General features: G+C 42.3%; 1 protein-coding gene and 1 pseudogene across 1 annotated transcript in view; both read left to right on the top strand.

Moving 5' to 3' along the window:
• The window catches only part of LOC126297950 (titin-like), an 817,179-nt gene that overhangs the window by 210,592 nt on the left and 582,504 nt on the right, over positions 1–24,083 (top strand). The window contains exon 3 of the mRNA XM_049989271.1: positions 17,118–17,250. Within this exon, the coding sequence (XP_049845228.1) occupies positions 17,118–17,250 (133 nt within the window). The remainder of the gene's footprint in view (positions 1–17,117; positions 17,251–24,083) is intronic.
• On the top strand, positions 4,163–4,280 carry LOC126299737 (5S ribosomal RNA; annotated as a pseudogene).

The following is a 24,083-nucleotide window of genomic DNA, read 5'->3' as shown; positions in this document are numbered from 1 at the left end:
TTACATAAGGGTCATTAAATTAGTCTATGGTATTTGAATGGGTTGTTTTACAAAAGGGAACAATGGGCCCTCTGAGGTAGAACATACACATTCCCACTACTGCGGACTATGTGCACATTATTTCAGACGTCCTGCACCCCATCTCGGTCCCCAGACAGCAATGGCATTTTGTAACCGGACAACTGTCGGTGTCACTAGGCCAGAACCCCGCTACTGCTGTTTGACAAGCATGATAATGAACTCACGTTGATGTCTTCGCCACCAAAGTCGACTGATATGAACCTGATGGAATACGTCTGTAACGCTATCTAGCGTCAGCTCCGCACCCACAGCCGTTAATTACATAAACTGTGCGTAGACGTATGGTACCACATACCTCCGTAAACCTGCCAAGGACTTGCCGAATCCATGCCGCGCTGAGTCACTCTACCAAAGTTGGATCAGCAAGCCATTAAGTAGGTGCGAGTATTGTTTTGGTACATTAATATATGTTCTGTCGATAAATCCTGGTAAGACAGCGATGCGGTTTCCATTTTGGCTCAACAGTATAGTTGACTCTTCATCTCATGCGGCAAAATCTAATGCTTTGCTGCTGAAACACCGGATAGAATGAAATAATTTGTTAATGCTTTCGCTGCGCTTCTGATGTGATCGACATCGTACACGGTCGAACCGCTCCACGCCGTTCTGGCGCGATCCGACGCTGAGTTGATAGCATTTAAAGCGCTTGTTATATATTTACACTACTAGCCATTAAAATTGCTAAACTGAGAAAAAATGCAGATGATAAACGGGTATTCATTGGACACATATATTATACTAGAACTGACATGTGTTTACATTTTCACACAATTTGGGTGCATAGATCCTGAGAAATCAGTACCCAGAACAACCACCTCTGGCCATAACAAAGGCCATGATACGCCTGGGCATTGAGTCAAACAGAGCTTGGATGGCGTGTATAGGTACAGCTTGCCCATGCAGCTTCTACACAATACCACAGTTCATCAAGAGTAGTGACTGGCGTATTGTGACGAGCCAGTTGCTCGGCCACCACTGACCAGACGTTTTCAATTGGTGAGAGGTCTGGAGAATGTGCTGGCCAGGGCAGCAGTGGAACATTTTCTGTATCCAGAAAGGCCGGTACAGGACCTGCAACATGCGGTCGTGCATTATCCCGCTGAAATGTAGGGTTTCGCAGGGATCGAATGGAGGGTAGAGCCACGGGTCGTAACACATCTGAAATGTAACGTCCACTACTCAAAGTGCCGTCAGTGCGAACAAGAGGTGATCGAGACGTGTAACTAATGGCACCCGGTTCCATCACGCCGGGTGATACGCCAGTAAGGCGATGACGATTGCACACTTCCAATATGCGTTCACCGCGATGTAGCCAAACACGGATGCGGCCATCATGATGCTTAAACAGAACCTGAATTCATCCGAAAAAATGACGTTTTGCCATTCGTGCACCCAGGTTCGTCGTTGAGTACACCATCGCAGCCATGGTCTCCGAGCTAATAGTCCATGCTGCTGCAAACGTCGTCGAACTGTTCGTGCAGATGGTTGTTGTCTTGTAAACGTCCCCACATGTTTACTCGTTGGTCGAGACGTGGCCGCGCGATCCGTTACAGCCATGCGGATAAGATGCCTGTCATCTCGACTGGTAGTGATACGAGGCCGTTGGGATCCAGCACGGCGTTCCGTATTACCCTCCTGAACCCACCGATTCCATATTCTGCTAACAGTCATTGGATCTCGACCAACGCGAGCAGCAATGTCGCGATACGATAAACCGCAATCGCGATAGGCTACAATCGGAGCTTTATCAAAGTCGGAAACGTGATGGTACGCATTTCTTCTCCTTACACGAAGCATCACAACAACGTTTCACCAGGTAACGCCGGTCAACTGCTGTTTGTGTATGTGAAATCGGTTGGAAATTTTCTTCATGTCAGCACGTTGTAGGTGTCGCCACCGGCGCCAACCTTGTGTGAATTCTCCGCAAAGCTAATCATTTGCATATCACAGCATCTTCTTCCTGTCGGTAAAATTTCGCGTCTGCAGCACGTCATCTTCATGGTGTAGCAATTTTCATGGCCTGTAGTGTATTATCACACACTAGTTTTTTTCAATGAAGTAAACTTCAATTTTTTTACCATTGAGAATTATCAAAAAATATTTACAAAGAAGCACATTTCAAAAAGATTTTTGTGTGAGATATAATTGGAAACAATGAACAACACACTGTCCAGTATCATATTGTTTACAGCAGTAGCGCGATTCCTTTCGAATTTTAATCTTGAGGCATATATGCATCTACTTACAGGAGAGGTTCAACAGCGCTGGGAAGGTGCATTCTCCGAGCCATCATGGATTTTACTCGTTTAGACGACGACGTTGCTGATAAGTTTTTCATAATGCGTGGCCACAGTCATAATATATTTCTTTAAAATCATTAGATTGTTGTTTATTTGCAGTTTTACATTTACACTTACACAATCATGATTTCGGCTTCAAAGTGCCATTATCAAGTGTTTTAATTGTTATACACTACGAGAGAATGACATCTTAGGCATTGTATAATACTTAAAACACTTGATAATGGCACTTTGAAGCCGAAATCATGAACGTATAAGTGTAAATGTAACACTGCAAATAAACAACAGTCTAATGGCGGTACTGACTTTAAAGGGAGACGTTGCTGATGATTTCCGTTCTTATTGGTCTTTCTCTAAGACCTCACAAATGAGACCGAGCTTAATTTGGGTAATTGAAAAATTATTTCTGGTATGAACGTTGCAATTAACGTCGGAATTTAGCACACGTATCTCTAATGTACGTAAAATAGGTTCCATTTCATTATTTTGCAAACACATTCCATTCAGAATGTCGCATTTTTCCACTCCACCCATAGTTCATCGTAATGCGAAACAAATTTTGGTGAAAATTCTAACGAAGATTGGCGGTCAGTTTTCCTAGATGATGAAATATCGGTCGTATACGTCCGACATACGTACGTCTGTTCAGACAGGTCACTTCAAAACAATCATAATATATGTTGAGCTAAATTTCATCTCTTCTCTTTGCAATTTCCTTTCAATTTATGGTATACTTATCTTTCTGATGTGAACTGTACCTATTTAATTTGGTCTTACAATCTGTGAATGGAATATTGACTTATGTACCAGTTTTCAATGTAGCGTACGCAAACTTCGAAACTAAGGACCCAGAAATGTTGTCACAATATTGTCCCTCTTTCCCAAATAGTTTTCACTGACAACTATGTCACACTTTGCACCACTATACACTAAAACATCCAGTATTAACCGCGTTTCACAACAACACAGAACAATTTTTTATGGTCGAACGACTTGTTTCACATAAAATGCGCTATCTGAAAGCCAAGAGGCCCTTGACTAACAAGAGGCGTTGGAAACTTTCTGAAGTGTAATGAGGGCTGCTATAAACTTTCCTTTCAGGTACGAAACAATTGTACAGCCTGTGACCTTGAGGAGCAACACTATTATAGGAAAAAAAATGTAGCGTCTTGAGTAACAGTAAATACATTGAGGGAAAAATTTCAAACACAAAAAAGTGATGTAGAATAATGAAATTTTGGGAGTAAGTTTGTCTCGGTAACAGATTCAAGTGATAAACATTGCAACATCACAGATCAATGCAAGCGCGACGTAAGTTGTTGCAAATGTGAAATGCTGGTACATTAATAACCGGTGTAACCGCCAGAATGTTGAATGCAAGCATGAAGACGTGTATGCATTGCTTTGTACAGGTATCTGTTGTCAGTTTGTAAGATGGAGTTCCACGCATGTTCCACTAGGTCGGTCAATACAGGAACTGTTATTGCTGTTTGTGGATGATGCTGGAATTGTCGTCCCATGATGTCTCAACTGTGCTCTATTGGAGACAGATCTGGTGGTCGAGCAGGCCAAGACGACATGTCGACACTCTGTAGAGCATGTAGGGTTATAACATTGGTATGTGTGTGAGCGTTATCCTCTTGGAAACACCCTTTGGAATGCTGTGCGTACGGAATTAGAATAGACAACAGCTTTCAGATGATAAACACTCCTACCAACTTTCGTTTGTCGCACACCACCTCCTTCGTGTAGCAATTTTTTTGTCTGTGTATTTCTCATGAGGCAACAGCCTTGCCGCAGTGGATACACCGGTTCCCGTGAGATCACCGAAGTTAAGCGCTGTCGGGCGTGGCCGAGACTTCGATGGGTGACCATCCAGGCCGCCATGCGCTGTTGCCGTTTTTCGGGGTGCACTCAGCCTCGTGATGCCAATTGAGGAGCTACTCGACGGAATAGCTGGGGCGTCGGTCAAGAATACCATCATAACGACCGGGAGAGCGGTGTGCTGACCCCACACCCCTCCTGTCCACACCCTCCACAGATGATGACACGGCGGTAGGATGGTCCCAGTAGGCCACTCGTGGCCTGAAGACGGAGTGGTATTTCTCATGAGGCATTATTTAAGGAAATAGTTGAGTTTTCAGGGGAGTACCGTTTGATCAATTTCAGAATATGTAGTTTTTAAATTCTCGTCTTGAGAAGAATTACTGCTGGGAACAATATGCATCTCCTACACATGTATCTTTATAGGTATCGTTGTAGTACCTCTTAGTCTCATATGCATAGAGATAGAAGAGTGTCTGTGTTCGCGTTTCGTTGTTAGTTTGTAATTCATACAAATCCGCAGTTTTATTCCGCTCTCGATGAAATTTTGCTCACATTATCTTCACGATAAGAGGAAGATCACTGTGTACATACGATTTCGTAATCTGAGTTGAAGTATATAGGTATGTAATACACAAAAGGGAAAGTTTGTTATGAAAAATCTATAAAAGTTTACTTCAAATCTCTAAAAGTTGACTTTAGATTTCTACACGATTCCATAATGAACATGTGGGCGGACATAGGCTATATATATGAGAAACGTTGTTAACCAAACATTTCGAAAAGTACTTGACCCATTTACTTCAGTGTTCTTTACCGATGTGCTTCAAGTTTTTACATTCAGATGAAAGAACAAAGAGAATTAACAATTACGTACCTAACAAAGGAAATATATCTTGGTAAACTGACTTGTTCCTATCGCGAGAAAAAAATACAGTGGCAATACCCTCCTTGGAGATAATACCACCAGACGCCATTAGATCGCAGGATGAGCGAAAGCTCGAGAATTCGACAGAAACGTGATTGTAAACTCTTATTCACTGGCCGTTGTTACATATCCATCAGGAAAAGGCTCGCCGTGAAGAAACTAGTGTCGAACGTAATATAAAGGTCACCGTTATTATTGGTGTATGCTGCAGGTCAAGACGTATTCACTCCTTGCCTTCCGTTGATATCCAGTGATTTAAAATTGCCCTTCGGTTTACAGCGATTTCAGTTTCCCAGTCAGCTTGCGTTTGCTGTATCAACAACGCACATGGCTAGTCACTTTGTGTGGTAGATATTAGACATCCCGGGCAACGCAGCGCCTTGCAGCTAATCTATAATAACTGAGACGAATTCTTACAAGAGTTATGTCTCAAAATGTTGATAAGATTTCAGAGTAGTGTAAGATTTTCAGCTTGGTTTAAATGTACAGGAATGTTAAATTATGTACTTCACAAAACTGAAAAACATAGTGTATGTGACTACAATATCAGTTATCCACAATTACAATCAGTCACCTCATAAAAATATCTGGGTGTAACAATTTTTGGGGAATGACATCGAAAGATCAGATAGGATCAGTTGCAGATAAGGCGGGTGCAGAATCGGGAACACTGGAAAAAAGTTCAAAAATCACTACTGCGTCTCACCTTACAATATCGCGTAAGTGTGTGGAGCCCACTAACAGGGAATATTGTACTTATGTCAACAGGGCTGGAACGAATGGTCACAGGTTTGTTTGACTCACGGGAAAGCGTCACATTAATGTTGACAGACTCTCAGACATAGACGCAAATTATCCCGTGAGAGTCTACTTTCAAAATTTCAAGAACCAGTGTCTAGAGATATTGTGGAATCAGATATGCATCATACAAGTAGGCACACAGAAGCATTTAAGCTCTCGCGCGATAAACGTAGGAGACAAGCGTAAGAGTCACTGTAATTCAGCCCTTTCGTAGATCGCTGGAAGGTTGTCCTCAGGCTCGCCTCTCTTCACTGGGGCCACGCCATCATCGTCATTACTGCTGTCGGTCATACTTCTGGAAGCGATTTTCCCACCACTCAGATGTCGAAGGGCAAAAATTACACTACTGGCCATTAAAATTGCTACACCAAGAAGAAATGCAGATAATAAACGGGTATTCATTGGACAGATATATTATACTAGAACTGACATGTGATTACATTTTCACGCAATTTGGGTGCTTAGATCCTGAGAAATCAGTACCCAGAACAACCACCTCTGGCCGTAATAACGGCCTTGATACGCCTGGGCATTTACCCCACGGAGGTTGGATGTCGTGTACAGGTACAGCTGCCCATGCAGCTTCAACACGATATCACAGTTCATCAACAGTAGTGACTGGCGTATTGTGACGAGCCAGTTGCTCGGCCACCGTTGACCTGACGCTTCCAGTTGGTGAGAGATCTGGAGAATGTGCTGGCCAGGGCAGCAGTCGAACATTTTTTGTATCCAGAAAGGCCGGTACAGGACCTGCAACATGCGGTCGTGCATTATCCCGCTGAAATTTAGGGTTTCGCAGGGATCGAATGAAGGGTAGTGCCATAGGTCGTAACACATCTGAAATGTAACGTCCACTGTTCAAAGTGCCGTCAATGCGAACAAGAGGTGACTGGGACGTATTACCAGTGGCACCCCACACCATCACGCCGGGTGATACGCCAGTATGGCTATGAAGAATACACGGTTCCAATGTGCGTTCACCACGATGTCGCCGAACACGGATGCGACCATCATGATGCTGTAAGCAGAACCTGGATTCAACCGAAAAAATGTCATTCGTGTACCCAAATTCGTCGTTGAATACACCATCGCAGGCGCTCCTGTCTGTGATGCAGCGTCAAGGGTAACCGTAGCCATGGTCTCCGAGCTGATAGTCCGTGCTGCTGCAAACGTCGTCGAACTGTTCGTGCAGATGGTTGTTGTCTTGCAAACGTCCCCATCTATTGACTCAGGGATCGAGACGTGGCTGCGCGATACGTTACACCCATGCGGATGAGATGCCTGTCATCTCGACTGCTAGTGATACGAGGCCGCTGGGATCCAGCACGGCGTTCCGTATTACCCTCCTGAAGCCACCGATTTCATATTCTGCTAACAGTCATTGGATCTCGACCAACACGAGCAGCAATGTCCACTGAAAAGCTAATCATTTGCATATCAATGCATCTTCTTCCTGTCGGTTAAATTTCGCGTCTGTAGCACGTCATCTTCGTGGTGTAGCAGTTTTAATGGCCAGTAGTGTATTTAAGAGGCACAGCGTCCCCAGCTTCGGACAAAGAAAAAGGGAACCCACTCTCATTATTACTTCCCATAAGAATACTTTCTAGTGAATTGCAGAAAAAACACTGGCTTGCACATGTTAGAAGCCAATGAGCACAGTTCAGAACAATCCAAGTCAATTAGAGGAACCACTAATAGTCCTACAAACTTCTCGCAGACCTGTAAACAACGTCATGTAACCATGTCACAAGCATTTACGAAGAATACTTCGAAATGCATACAGAGACGTTCACAGTTCTTCTTGCAGGCTTCTAGGGTTTGCGAAAGGGACCACACTTTTGATAAGGAAATGTACCGTTTGGATAAAAAATAAGTTTGAGGATCGCATCAGTTTGAAATTTGCCGCACACAGCGGGGACAGTGAGCTCTGACCTTGCCAGTATTTCGAGTACTTCTCGTCGGGTTCTCTCCCACGTAACGTGGTACGTCATCTTCAAAGAGTGGGGCGTGTCCGTGGAGCACAATAACCAACGCTCGTAGTTACTGATGTACAAGTTTCTCGCAGCCGTCGTTGCAGTTGGACGAAAATTCTGTTTGATGCCATAATTACAACAGGGACTGACAACGGCGCCATTCTTCTCAGTTCGTGTGCGTACTGTGAAGCGGGAGGTTTGAATGTGAAACCAGATTCAAACTTATTTTGTAACCAAACGGTTCACTTCCGGACACCACTTTCTCATTAAAACTTTTAAGTATTTGGTCCCCTCTGCTGTCCTTAGAAGTCTGTAATGGGAATTGTGTAACTCCTTGTGTATTCGACGTTAGCACCCTCTGATGGCTCAACTCATGTTGCGTACATGCGTAATTAGGAATAGACACGCAAATGGTGAACGAATGTGAATGTCGCCCCCATTTTAAGGGTTAATCGCGATTGCATCGTGTTTCTCGGACTTGGGGCCCCATGTCTTGTGACCATCACGAGCAAAGCGCGAAAGTCCCGTTAAAGCGAAACAATGCGTCTCTCTCTACCGTTGGATAGGGTTGCAAAGGAAGACCACAAAGTACTACGCCATCTACGAAAATGGGTCAAGTTCAAATGGCTCTGAGCACTATGGGACTTAACTTCTCAGGTCATCAGTCCCCTAGAACTTAGAACTACTTAAACCTAACTAACCTAAGGACATCACAAACATCCATGCCCGAGTCAGGATTCGAACCTGCGACCGTAGCGGTCGCGCGGTTCCAGCTGTAGGGCCTAGAACCTCTCGGCCACCCCGGCCGGCAATGGGTCAAGTGATTTAAATGTTTGCCACTTCATCTAACTGAGGTGAAATTACATTAGGTGTTCCAGAGGGTTAAATCATGGGTCCCCTTCTGTTCTTGATGTATGTGAATGATCTCCCTTCCTATCTGAAACAGGAAGCTGAACTGACACTGTTTGCTGATGATGCAAGCATCATTATTAATCCAGTAAAAGAAAGTCCACTTGAAAATGATAAAAGTTAGGTCTTTGGAAAAGTCATTAACTGGTTTTCTGCAAATGGGCTTGCACTAAACTTTGAAAAAACACAGTACATCCAATTTTCTGCTGGAAAAAGTACAGTTCCTTCAATAAATATAACACATCAACAGAAGTCAGTCGACAGGATAGAGCATACTAAGCTTTTGGGTGTACATATAGATGAGAATCTTAATTGGAAAATTCTTATTTTGGATCTCCAAAAGCGACTAGGTTCAGCAACTTTTGCGATCAGAATAATTGCCAATTTTGAGGATATAGAAAGTAGTAAGCGGACATACTTTGCATACTTTCACTCTCTGATGTCATGCGGAATAATATTCTGGGGTAACTCAACATTTAGACAAAAAGTATTCACTGCTCAAAAGAAAGTGGTTAGAAAAATGTGTGGGGTTCATAGTCGCACATCTTGTAGGCATCTTTTTAAAAGATTGGAAATTCCTACAACAGCCTCACAATACATCTACTCACTTCACTAATGAAATTTGTTCTCAACAACATGGAACAGTTTAAAAAACAACAGTGACATTCATGATTATAATTCCAGAAAGAAGAAAGACTTACGCTATCCTTTGCTCAACCTATCTGTCTCACAGAAAGAAGTAAAATATGCTACTATAAAAATTTTCGACAAATTACCAGATGAAATAAGGTGTCTGACAGACAGCAGTAATAGCTTCAGAAATAAATTGAAATTATATCTCCTTGACAACTCCTCCTATACCATAGATGAATTCCTGAATAGAAATAAATAAATCTATAAATATAGAATATGCATTGTGTGCCATTTAAGGGAATGGGGTAAATAATAGAAATGTTAATCCTTAACTTTGTAATATATATATATATATATATATATATATATATATATATATATGTATATATATATATATATAATTGTTTCGTATGTGCATTTCTTGTGCACTTGACATGTTCCACATCATAACGGCTACCGTACCGTGGGATTGATCAACAGAACACGCAACCAACTAACTAACTAGTGATAATGAAGTATGACTAAAATCCATAAATATTATAAACACGTATGTATGTGTGTATATACCTATGGATGGAGGTATGTACTACATCTCGTTCTAAATCACAGGACCGAATTCAACCAGACTTGGTACACATTTCTCTTACTGTCTGGAAAGAATCTCTGTAAGTCTAAGAACCATCTACCTATCAAAGAGGGGTGGGGGGGGGAGGGGTGGCAGAAAAGCAGTATAGCCAACAGCTCGCGAATTACCATTACTTCAGTCATCCAGAATCTGAGAATGAGAGAATTTAATGACTAGCAACACTCTTTAGGCATAATTTCAGACCATTACGGAACTTTTTTCGTCGACGGCTCCCACAAAATGATGAGAGGACAAAAGTTTATCGCTTACTTTATTTTCGCTGTGGGTGCAGTAAATCTGACGCATGGAGCATAACGTTTAATTTATTACGTCTTTACTACTAATGGTATTCGTGACACAGTTTCCCGACAGGATTCCTAGATACCACTGAATGTACCAGAAAAATTATGTCAGTGTACGACATATAGCTCCAGATATATGACGTCATAAATACTGAAATGCGAGAAAAAGTGCCGCATTCATTGCTTCTTTGCTATTAACTCTGTTCTCACCACATCCATGTATGTCAGTGAAGATGCTTATGAAAATATCTCATTGTACGATATATAGTTCAGGATATTTGACGTCAAATAAGTGAAAAAATGTGAGGTCGTGTAAGACATTTTAATTCATTTCTTTTTTGATACTAAATCGATTCGCAACACATTTCTGAGACACACGTGCCACTGAATGTACATAGAGAAACGAATCATTTTACGATACATAGTTCAGGAGATATATCATAAACACTGAGATGCGTGATGATGAAGGCTCTGAGCACTATGCGACTTAACTTCTGAGGTCATCAGTCGCCTAGAACTTAGAACTACTTAAACCGAACTAACCTAAGGACATCACACACATCCATGCCCCGAGGCAGGATTCGAACCTGCGACCGTAGCAGTCGCGCGGTTCCGAATTGAGCGCCTAGAACCGCGAGACCACCGCGGCCGGCGTGTGATGATGATGACTGGTTTATGGGGCGCTCAGCTGCGCGGTCATCAGCGCCCGTACAAAGTCCCAATTTTTACACAGTTCAATTTTTTTCACAGTCCAATCTATCACTGTCACGAATGATGATAACACAAACACCCAGTCCCCAAGCAGAGAAAAATCCCCAACCCGGCCGGGAATCGACCCCGGGACCCCGTGATCCAGAGGCAGCAACGCTAGCCACTAGACCACAAGCTGCGGACTGAGATTCGTGATGAACTGCTGCAACATGCATGCTATTTTAGTTTGTTACTTCTTTACTACTAGTTCTACTCATATGACATTTCGCAGACAGTAAACACAAATGCCATGGATGGATGTACCTGCAAAATCATATCATTCTACAGCACATAGTTCAGCACATACGGCATCCTAAACATTAAGCGGAGTGAAAATGAAACTGCTGGGCGAAATTCGCTGGAGACATCTGTAAAAATACACGTGAAGTATGTTAAATATATGTGAAAAATGTGAGCGTGATAACGTGGAGACAGAAGGGGGGAGTAGAAGATGGACATCCAGGGAGTGCGAAGGGGGAGATGGACACAGACAGGGAGGAGGAGAAAAGACAGAGAAAGGAAAGAGGAAGAGATGGACAGAGAGAGGGAGGGACAGAAGATGGACGGAGAGGGGGTGAAAGGTGAGACGCACTGAGAGAGGGGGATAAAGGAGAAGATTTTAATAAATACATACCCAGCAACGCCGCGTAGGCAAGTAGTTAATAAAATTCGAAAATATTTTGAATTTTCGTATCGCTTCAGCATCTCTATACGAATGTATTAATAGGTATTGTTCAAAAAGGACTTTAAAAGGCATTGTTGGCTCTTTCATTTGGACTGCAGCTACGAAGCATTTGAAAGATGCTGTTGAACACGCTGTGTGGTATAACGTGTTCTCTCTCTCTTTCTCTGGTGTGTGTGTGTGTGTGTGTGTGTGTGTGTGTGTGTGTGAGAGAGAGAGAGAGAGAGAGAGAGAGAGAGAGAGCTCTGGTCGTTATTAATTTCAACACATACTGATAAGAGAACATTATGTTCAAGCAGTTGATTGTACGTGTTAGTCCACTTTCCACCGTCCGCACCGGAAACTGATGCAGTTTTTCGTAGCATTTGTTCTTCATGTTTTTAGCACGTGGGTGGAGACTTGATACCTCCTACGTTCACACACAGGTAGTGCAATTTGTTTAGACTGTGTGGTAACTTTTGAGGATTTGACGTTTAACACTTAACATCCGGAAAATAGGAAAATCTTTTAAATCTAATTCATCAATACCGTCTTCAAATCACCGTATCACATTTTTCCAATACGTGGCATAGAAATTTGTTTTGCTTGAAAGTTCAGCAGCCGTCAGCCATGAAATGATGAGCAATATTACTGAGGTAGTCTACAGTTTATGGTGCCTTAAGTAGTAACCACAGGTTCCAGACACGACCGTGTGACTGTACCCTACAGCACAATATTGTTAGCGTTGGCGCTTGTCTACATCTAATTACACAACAGCTGGTTCGTGAGATGACATTCGGAAGTGGACTTCGTACAGTGCAGCCATGTTCTATGGTACAGTCTTGACCAACATGTTGTTACTTTACACATCCAATCGGATGTAATGAATTTCTGTATTGATGTTATTAGAAACATGTTCATATTCCAGGATTAGTTAAAAAGAAACATTTACTGTACATGCCTTTAAGGTATGTCGCATTCGATAGGTAACATATGAAGTTACGTATGATTGTTCATTAACCGCTCCACTACTCCGGACGTATATATACTCTTATCGTTTCAGTGCTCCAGACGTATATATATGACTTTGTATGAAAAATATTTACGGTAGTTACGTACTACAATCATACAGATACGTCAAACGTTTACTTCCCAGCCAGTGAGACAACTTATTGAATGCCGAATTCTCTTTAGAAGCCACTGGTATCGTAACATTACCCAATTTGTGTGCTGCGCTTTCCGTGTTATCGAATAAAATGACACGACGTTGGCACCCGTTTACGGAGGCTTCTACATCAAACTGACGACGAGGACTTCTTCATGCCTAATCTAGCTGATTACGGTTGGACAAATAGTGATGCCGATGAGCCTGCAGGTGAATCCGTCACAACAGATTTTCAAAATATGAGCATACCAGCATACATTGCAGATCGCTTTTTTGTTACCATAACTTCTTCCTGCGATTCCGAAGAAGAGCCTAGACATATGCCTGAACAGTCTGCTTAAAACACAAAAACTCTGATTTGGATCCCAAAGTGTATAGTTTCGATAGCAGTCATTCCGGTTTGCAAAACCATTAATTTAGATGGTTCATCTACTGTACGTGCCAGCTTCCAAGTTTTCTTAGCTAAGAAATTGTGAACTGCATAGCTGAGCAATGTAATTTATATAACGAGCACCTGTGTAACGACGCCAGTGATAAATCAAGACTGGCACGTTAGAAACCACAAACCGTGATGAAATTTACTTTTTCCTAAAGTAAATTTTCTGATTGCTCAAGTGAGAAAAAATGAAAACAGTTACTGGATAAACGATTCGTTAATGTCTACCGCAGTGTTTGTGCAAATGATGCCAAGGGAAAGGTACCTTCTGTTACTAAGAATGTTACACTTTTTGGTAACAATGAAGACCCTGGAGATGAAAAAAATCTGGAAAATCAGGAGAACTGTGGATAATTTAAGAAAAGGGTATCCAGATGCCTTCCATCCCTTTGAAACTTTGCGCACTGATGAAAGTTTAGTCCTTTAAAAAGTTCATGTCTTCTTCAGGCAGTACATTCCATTCAGACACCATAAATTTGGCGTAAGGATTTTTGTGTTGTGTGATTGCGTTTCTGGATGTATTCTCGACTTTATTACGAGGGTAATCCCAAAAGTAAGGTCTCCTATTTTTTTTATAAGTACAGAACTCTGTTTGTGTGGCAGTTGGTCACACTGTTATGAAGAGTGCTTCGCGCGCTGTGTGTAAACATGCGTACGCCGTGCTGAGGCGCTCAGTCTTGGCTTGGCAGCCGTTGGATGTTACCGTCAAGTTCGAATTGCGCACAGTTATTCGGTTTTTGAACGCAAAGGGCACTGCGCCGATTGAAATCCATCGCCAATTGATGGAAGTGTATGGTGAGTCGTGCATGGATGTTAAAAATGTTCGTAAGTGGTGTAGAGAGTTTAGAGCTGATCGGACCGAAATTCACGACGAACAAAGGAGCGGGAGACCGTCAATTTCTGAGGAGACAGTGTTGGAGGTTGAGCAAAGCATGAGTGAAAATCGGCGGATCACCCTGGATGATCTCTGCACTTTGGTTCTTGAGGTTTCCCGAAGCACCGCTCACAGAATTTTAACGGAAACATTGAACTACCGGAAGGTGTACGCAAGATGGGTGCCACGCATACTGACTGAGGACCACATGCGGCAACGAGTTGGTGCTTCCCGCGCATTTCTTCACCGCCTTGCAGCCTAACAGGACAACTTTCTGGACTCAACTGTCACGGGTGACGAAACCTGGGCATACCACTTTACACCTGAGACCAAGCAACAATCACGCCAGTTCATCACTTTCTGAACAGCATGGTGACGAGCTGGTATGACATGGACATACAAAAACTGCCACAGCGTCTACAAAAATGCATCGACAGAAATGGTGATTATGTCGAAAAGTAGTTAAATGTTCAAGCTGTAAACTAATGTAAACCATTGTAGAAATAAACAGGTCTATGTACTTATAAAAAATAGGAGACCTTACTTTTGGGATTATCCTCGTATTTATGTGAGGGACGTAAAAGAAAAAAACTGATTTTAGTGTGAATGCTCGTATAACTGTAAGCATTGTTTTTACTTCGCTAGAACGTTACCTTGATAAGGGTCATAACCTGTATGTTGACACGTGGTACATTACTCCGGCGTTATTTTCTTATCTGGATGACAGAATGACTAATGCTTGTGAAACTGTAAGGAAAACCCGTGAAGAAATGTCTTCAAGTGAGATCGAGTTTATGTCAACAGGTAGACTTCTTACTCTCGAGTGACAAAACAGGCGGGAAGTGAGAATGCTTTCAACTCCTCATAAAAGCGAAATTATAGCGATTGAAAAAATTGACAGAAGCACAAATGAAGCAAAAAGAAGGCCAGCTTTCATCATAATCTACACTGAAAATATGGGGACGTCAACAGGAGCGACATGATGCTAAGTTCATTAGAATCTGTACGAAAAATTGTAAAATTGCATGAGAAAGTATTTTTCCATTTGGTGGACCTGTCTCTGCTGAAAGCGCATACGTTATATAAAATTCAAACAGGAAGATATAATTCAGTATCCGATTTTCAGCAGAGGTTCATCAAGGAGATCATGAAGATTCACCACCGACCGCAAGCAGAGGGCGTTCATGGAAGGAGATCGGCTTACGGTGATAACCCCTTGCACGTAACCGAGCAACACCGCTGTCTCGCTAATGCCAGGAACGTCAAAGAAGATCACTTAGAGAATGTGCACTGTACGTGCAAAACACGATGTGACACTAGATACATTTCTACATCTACATCTATATGGATACTCTGCAAATCACATTTAAGTGCCTGGCAGAGGGTTCATCGAACCACCTTCACAATTCTCTATTATTATTCCAACACCTATATCTTTCCGTACGAGCTCTGATTTCCCTTATTTTATCGTGGTGATCGTTCCTCCCTATGTAGGTTGGTGTCAACAAAATATTTTTGCATTCGGGGGAGAAAGTTCGTGATTGGAATTTCGTGAGAAGATTCCCTCGCAACGAAAAACGCCTTTCTTTTAACGATTTCCAGCCCAAATCCTGTATCATTTCTGTGACACTCTCTCCCATATTTCGTGGTAATACAAAACGTGCTGCCTTTCTTTGAACTTTTTCGATGTACTCCGTCAGTCCTATCTGGTAAGGATCCCACGCCGCGTAGCAGTATTCTAAAAGAGGACGGACAAGCGTAGTGAAGGCAGTCTCCTTAGTAGGTCTGTTACATTTTCTAAGTGTCCTGCCAATAAAACGCAGTCTTTGGTTAGCCTTCCCCACAACAATTTCTATGTGTTCCATCCAATTTAAATTGTTCGTAATTGTACCTAGGTATTTAGTTGAATTTACGGTTTTTAGATTAGACTGATTTATCGTGTAACCGAAGTTTAACGTGTTCCTTTTAGCACTCATGTGGATGACGTCACACTTCTCGTTATTCAGTGTCAACTGCCACTTTTCGCACCATTCAGATATTTTTTCTACATCGTTTTGCAGTTTGTTTTGATCTTCTGATGATTTTATTAGTCGATAAACGGCAGCGTCTTCTGGAAACAACCGAAGACGGCTGCTCAGATTGTCTCCCAAATCGTTTATATAGATGAGGAACAGCAAAGGGCCTATAACACTACCTTGGGGAACGCCAGAAATCACTTCTGTTTGAATTTTTGTTTCGAAGGGTACCACACTTTGAAGTTTTCATAATATAATCACTTTAGTATTTTTTTCTCCTGATGAAAGTAAATTTTTGAAAAATTAAGTATTTGTCTATAAAGATAAAAAAGAAACAATTTAACATTATAATACTGCATTTTGCGTCTTAATTTTTTCTCAATAACAACGATAGAGCGCTACAAAAATGGTTCAAATGGCTCTGAGCACTATGAGACTTAACTTCTAAGGTCATCAGTCCCCTAAAACTTAGAACTACTTACACATCACACACGTCCATGCCCGAGACAGGATTCGAACTTGCGACCGTAGCGGTCGCGCGGTTCCAGAGACCGCTACAGTCGTACGTATAGCACCACTTGAGAATTACGCGCACATGCAAGTCGGCTGCTCAAACTAAATGCACAGTGAAAGGGCTGAGATAATAAACACTGAGAAATAAATTTTTATATGGGTGTAAGCCAGAAATGGAAAATAGCATTAACTGAATTTATTGCATCTCCTGTGGTATGAACCAGATAGTGTCTCAGCTAACTTAAATTGTGCTTCATATATAAATTGCATCTCAGTAGCTTCGAGTTAATAACACAAAGAATCAATAGCCGTAATGATTTGTTTCAGAACGGTCTCAACGCCCTACACTTGGCCTCCAAAGACGGACACGTCGCTGTCGTCACTGAACTTCTGAAACGAGGTGCTTCAGTTGACGCCGCAACCAAGAAGGGCAATACTGCGCTGCACATTGCTTCACTTGGTAAGTAAGAAGCTCTCGTATTGTAAAGCTCTCAGGTAGAAGGTAACGTGCTCAAGTCATATTATCTCGTCTTTGCTACACGTCAGACACCACTGGCTAATTTCACGAAGTAACCAACACGTCTCACGTTAGTTTTGACCTCAAGTCCCTAGTGTATCCGAAAAGACAATACGTATTTAGTGAGCCTCTGCCTCTAGCGTACCTCCGGAAAGCTACACAGGACTTCTGGAATCCATGCTGTATTGCAGCAGGTGGTCATCAGTATATCAAAGTGATCAAAGGCCTTACTGAAAACTACGCTCCAATACACAGCGCAGTCTCCATTGTACGCTTTCCTTGATACCCGCCACAGGTCTGTGCCTCGTGGCGTAGGGAATAGTAAAACTTTCGGACCACATTACATGACAGTTCTCATTGTGCTCTTGTCACAGCTGACATTCCTTTTAGGCATCAACTCGGTTTAGAAGAAGTTTACACAATCAGCTCTGCCGTGGCAGTCTGCAGCCCGCACTGTCGCCTGATAAACAAATTAAGAGCCTACGGAATATCAGACCAGCTGTGCGGCTGGATTGAAGAGTTTTTAGCAAACAGAACTCAGCATGTTGTTCTCAATGGAGAGACGTCTACAGACGTTAAATTAACCTCTGGCGTGTCACAGGGGAGTCTTAAGAGACCATTGCTTTTCACTATATATATAAATGACCTAGTAGATAGTGTCGGAAGTTCCATGCTGCTTTTCGCGAATGATGCTGTAGTGTACCGAGGAGTTGCAGCATTAGAAAATTATAGCGAAATGCAGGAAGATCTGCAGCGGATAGGCACTTGGGGCAGGGAGTGGCAACTAACCCTTCACATAGACAAAAGTAATGTATTGCGAATACATAGAAAGAAGGATCATTTATTGTATGATTATATGATAGCGGAGCAAACACTGGTAGCAGTTACTTCTGTAAAATATCTGGGAGTATGCGTGCGGAACGATTTGAAGTGGAATGATCATATAAAATTAATTGTTGGTAAGGTGGGTACCAGGTTGAGATTCATTGGGAGAGTCCTTAGAAAATGTAGTCGATCATCAAAGGAGGTGGCTTACAAAACGCTCGTTCGACCTATACTTGAGTATTGCTCATCAGTATGGGATCCGTACCAGATCGGGTTGACGGAGGAGATAGAGAAGATCCAAAGAAGAGCGGCGCGTTTCGTCACAGGGTTATTTGGTAAGAGTGATAGCGTTACGGAGATGTTTAGCAAACTCAAGTGGCAGACTCTGCAAGAGAGGCGCTCTGCATCGCGGTGTATTTTGCTGTCCAGGTTTCGAGAGGGTGCGTTTCTGGATGAGGTATCGAATATATTGCTTCCCCCTACTTATACGTTCCGAGGAGATCACGAATGTAAAATTAGAGTGATTCGAGCGCGCACGGAGGCTTTCCGGCAGTCGTTCTTCCCGCGAACCATACGCGACTGGAACAGGAAAAGGGGGGTTTGACAGTGGCACGTAAAGTGCCCTCCGCCACACACCGTTGGGTGCCTTGCGGAGTATAAATGTAGATGTAGATATGTAGTTCCCAGGACCCTGCATCCTCTAGATACACCAGTAAGTTTTGTAATAACTTTCAAAAATATTCAAATGTGTGTGAAATCTTACGGGACTTAACTGCTAAGGTCATCAGTCCCTAAGCTTACACACTACTTAACCTAAATTATCCTAAGGACAAACACACACACATGCCCGAGGGAGGACTCGAACCTCCGCCAGGAGTAATAACTTTCAGAGGACACAGTCCGTATCAGTGCTCTCCACCTCCTCCAGCGCTATCACTGAATTTTATTTTTCTACCAGCATTCTGTTTAGCAGAACAAGTTTTTATATCTGCTCTGTATGCTGTTACGTCACGGAATAGAATAACAGAACCGAATGACCCAGATGTTAGTCCACTCGACTGACGTTCAGGAGAAGCTGCTGTAACACCCCTTTTTTTTGCTTTTATCTTTTTACATCGACCTGAAGTTGGATTGCTTTGCCCTCGGCCATCGGACTAATAAAGCGAAGAGTGTTAACGGTAGGGAATCACGCGTCATAGGCATTCCTACAGAACTAGTGAAACGCGGTCCTCCCACTACAGTTAATGGTCCTGTTACTTCGATAATAAACGAAGTTATGAATGGTTCGTCTGAAATGTCACGATTCTAGAGTCAATCATTCCGCAAAAAGAAAAAAAACTTAAATCCCTATCGCCTAGTTCACTCGCTCACAATTTGGAGGTAGCGATTATTTTACTATCTGCTCAGTTTGATTTAACTTGAGAAAACTGCTGTTTTCATACGGAATGATTTGAGTTTTTTATCTCGACCCACTCAGGAAAGGTGTTACCGCTGTTGCTGCCAGCAGCCTTAGTGGCTGCTTTTACATCACTCTACTAGGAAATTTACTCTTGGCGCGTAAAAAATAAATCTTTAACTGGTACTAACGTTCAAGGTCGCGCTCGTGTCTTGCTGCCGCAGATGTTCAGTAATGAATAAACGTGTGATCAATTACAGATTTCCTGTGAGATCACTACACTGATAAGGCGAATTCTGTAGAAAGGGTACGACCGATTTCCTCTGCCTATTTGCCATTTCCGATGATTTGCTGCGTCTCTAAAGACGTGGCCAACGCTGGGACATTAATTTCTAATCTCGCTTGTCGCATGCTCTATACACTCGTATTAGATCTGTGACTGTTGTCAGAGACGAACGTGACAACTTGCACTCGTTGACACTGTGCAGCCTTTAAACATTTTTAGAGCTGTTATAGAAGAGGAGAGGAATAAAATAAAACTTGAGCAAGTTTCAGAAAATTTAAAAGTTTCGGAAAGGAAATGCTCATCTGCCGTGTTTACATAATGCACACCACGTTATGCTACATCAGGCCGAAGGCCGTTTTTTGGGGAAAAAAGTGATATCTCCACCATCTGTTCACCAAATCTTGGACTTATTAAATTTGCAGAAGTTCCGGAAAACTAAACAACGGATCTAAATGGGTAATGTTTAGTTCTGCAGCATAGCTTATAAGCACTGAACCTGCACATGTGAAGCAATCCTTCGAATTTTACAACAGACCAACCGTTTCCATACAGGATTTATTGGCGAATTTGGTAAACCTGTGTGTAGTTCTCAATTCAGTGTTGCATTAATAGACCAAGTAGTAAAAAAGTCTGCTCTTGGTCAGAGAGCAACCATTCTGTCCTGTATCCAGACCTAACAGTTTTTAAAACAATACACAGCTCTCTGTTACGAAAATTATGCTTTGCAGAGTGTGTTTTTGAGACCAGTCAAGTAGTAACTCATGCAATGCATAGGAGATGTCGTCAACGAAAGAAGTATCGTAATAACGACGTATTATTGAACCGGCATGAAAACCGAACATTTCTCAATGTTATACTGAAAAGCGTCGTAATTGTTTTAAAAGACGTACGAAAACGTGTGTGACGTTGCGTCTCTGGCAATAATGGAATTCTGATTGACTACCAAACAAAAAGAAAAGGACAAAAGTTTATTATTACTCGTACGAATTATAAAAAAATCAATTGTCTATTATCTGACTGAGAGCTAAAAAAAAAATTCTCTACCGTCTCCTAACAACTGTTCTGCAATGCTCCTGTGCGCAACAGACAATTTACCTCGTCTTGCTGCTGCAGTTGTGTGATCAGCAACACGCTAAAATATTTCAAGAGCATGCAGAGTGCAATGCATGGACTATTTGCGACAACTACTGCCATATTTTTATAAATAGAAATTGAATGATCAGGAGTGGTTTGGTAAACTAGCCTTAAACGGGTAAAAAAATGAAAGAAACCAATGAAGTCTCATATATCTGCAATATATTCTTCAAACACTGACAAACTTTACTCAGACATTTAATTAGTCCACAGTGCCTATACTCAATAAACACGTTTCTGACCTCAACAAAGATGCAATTATTACTCATGAGGAAACTCTTCCGTTTGGACTTGAAAGCGCGTGAATTACTACTCAGATTTTTGAATTCTTGTGGAAGCTTATTCAAAATGAAGGCAGCAATATACTGCACAACATTCTGCAAAAGAGTCAAGGAAGTGTGATCCAAATGCAGATTGCATTTCTGCCTAGTATTAACTGAGTGGAAGCTGCTAATTCTTGGGAATAAGCTTATATTGTTAACAAGGAACGACAGTAAAGAACATATAGGGTGAGTCACTAACTATTGTCACCTAGAATAACTCCGAAATTATGATAGTAGGTGCAAAGTTTATGGGACAGATGTTGCATGGGACAACGGAGGCCATGAAATGACGTTGGTTTTTTGTTGCTAGGTGATGCCACGTCAGAGATATGGACTTTTTTTAAAAAAGTGGGATGCTGTAGTTTGGTACTTATTTTCTGGTAACGGCTATCGAGACGAAGCCAATGACGTGTGACAGTAAGGTCTTTGAAGGTCAACGAAGTTCACAAAGATGGCATGAACGTCCATTTACAGAAGGTGTTCGAAGTGATGACCATTGGTATCAATGCAGTGTTGCAATCTTGTTATCATGGTTTGAGTGGTATTCCTTATCACTTCGCCATTTATCGAAGCACATGCTCTGACAATTTGGCCGTGCGGTTCTAGGCGCTACAGTCTGGAGCCGAGCGATCGCTGCGGTCGCAGGTTCGAATCCTGCCTCGGGCATGGATGTGTGTGATGTCCTTAGGTTAGTTAGGTTTAATTAGTTCTAAGTTCTAGGCGACTGATGACCTCAGAAGTTAAGTCGCATGGTGCTCAGAGCCATTTGAACCATTTGCTCTGACAATTCTCTCGTATACCGTGCAAATAGTAAATATTTGCCGAATACGGCGTATTCATATAACGTGCCATTGATATGTAAACACCATTCGACGGTTTCGCAATACAACACTAATAGGAACGGTAAGACTATTATCGTCAAATCAAGCGAATGTGAATGATAACGGAAAATACCAACGAAATTTAGCTAGAGCTAGAGACTTATACGCTGGAAGATATCTTCAACGTACTCACCCTACAGGACACTCATTTTAACACGTGTATGATAAATTGAGAACAACTGGATCTTTAACGCATCGGATACATATCCGGCAAAGGACAGTTGCTAACAAGGAAACGGAAATTGGTACTCTTGCCACTGTGGTTCGAGATCCTTATGTTAGTTTGCGTCAAGTCGCAAGGAAATCTGCCATGAGCCAGAGTAGTGTTGTACATGTTTTGCATAGCCATAAATATCATCCTTACCACATCAGACTTCACCATGAATTAACTGGTACGGATTGTATGCGTCGCATTGAATTCTGCCGATGGGCTCAACTTCAGATTCAGAGGGATGACATATTTATTAATTTGATTTCATTTACTGACGAGGCTACATTCACGAACCGTGGAAATGTTAATTTTCATAACATGCGTTACTGGGCAACTGAAAATCAATGTTGGCTGCGGCAAGTTGCGCACCAAAAACTTGTGGTCGGTGAATGTATGGTGTGAGATTCTGGAGAACAGAATTATAGGCCCCTATTCCATCAAAGGAAATGTTAATCTTAGGAAGTACGCCACAATACTGCTGAAACATTACATCTGTTATTGGAAGAAATACCTTCAGGAACAAGGAACAGAATGTAGTATCAACACGATGGGCATCCGGCACATTTTTCGCTGACGGCTAGAAATGAGTTGCAGAGACAATCCCCAAATCGTTGGATCGGACGCGGAGGAGATGTGTGGCGACCAGCTCGTTCGCTAGACGTGACGCCTCTGGATTTTTGCTTGTGGGGATTCGTAAAAGACATGATTTATAGAGACGTACCAAGAAAATTGTCGGAGCATGTGCTTCGATAAGTGCCGATGTGATAAGGAATACCACTCAATCCATGATGAGAAGATTGCAGCAATGCGTTAATACCAATGGTCATCACTTCGAACACCTTCTGTAAATGGACGCTCATGCCACCTTTGTGACCTTCGTTGACCTTCAAAGACCTTACTGTTACACATCATTGGATTCGTCACGATAGCCGCTATCAGGAAATAAGTACCAAACTACTGCATCCCATTTAGAAAAACAAAGTTGACCTTCATACCTCTGAAGCGACCTACAGGCGCTGATGACCCCGCAGTTGAACACCCTACAAACTGAAGATCATCATCGTCATCATGTCCGCCCCTGGTAGCTGAGTGGTCAGTGTGACGGAATGTCATACCTAACGGCCCGGTTTCGATTCCCGGTTGGATCGGAGACTTTCTCCGCTCAGGGACTGGATGTTGTGTTGTCCTTATCGTCACCATTTCATCCCCATCGACATGCAAGTCGCCGAAGTGGCGTCAACTCGAAAGATTTGCACCAGGCGAGCGGTCTACCCGACGGGAGGCCCTCACCACACGACATTATTATTATTTATCGACATCATGAAGCGACCCCACCTAGCAACAAAACACCGACGTCATATTATGGCCCATGCAACTTTTGTTCCACAAACTTCTCAGCTCCTACCATACTCTCAGAGTTATTCTTGTTGGCAATAGCTACGACTGACCTTGTATATATTGAGAGACCAGTATCAGAATACCCAGACAAGTGAACAGGAGTTGACAAAAGGTTCGCGAACTTACACCTTTTATTGCGCGAGCTGCCCGTTTCTGAGCCAAACATATCCTTCGAGAATGGGAAGAATTACCCCAAAATATAATACCATACGACATACGCGAATGAAAATAAGCAAAGTAGTCTAATTTTCATGTCGAACGATCATTTACTTCAGTCAACGTTCGAATAGTGAAAATGGCAGCATTAAGTCTTTGAACAAGA

The sequence above is a fragment of the Schistocerca gregaria genome, chromosome X, assembly GCF_023897955.1.
Source record: "Schistocerca gregaria isolate iqSchGreg1 chromosome X, iqSchGreg1.2, whole genome shotgun sequence".
In the NCBI taxonomy this organism is placed as follows: domain Eukaryota; kingdom Metazoa; phylum Arthropoda; class Insecta; order Orthoptera; family Acrididae; genus Schistocerca; species Schistocerca gregaria.
This window is presented reverse-complemented; position numbering and strand designations above follow the sequence as displayed.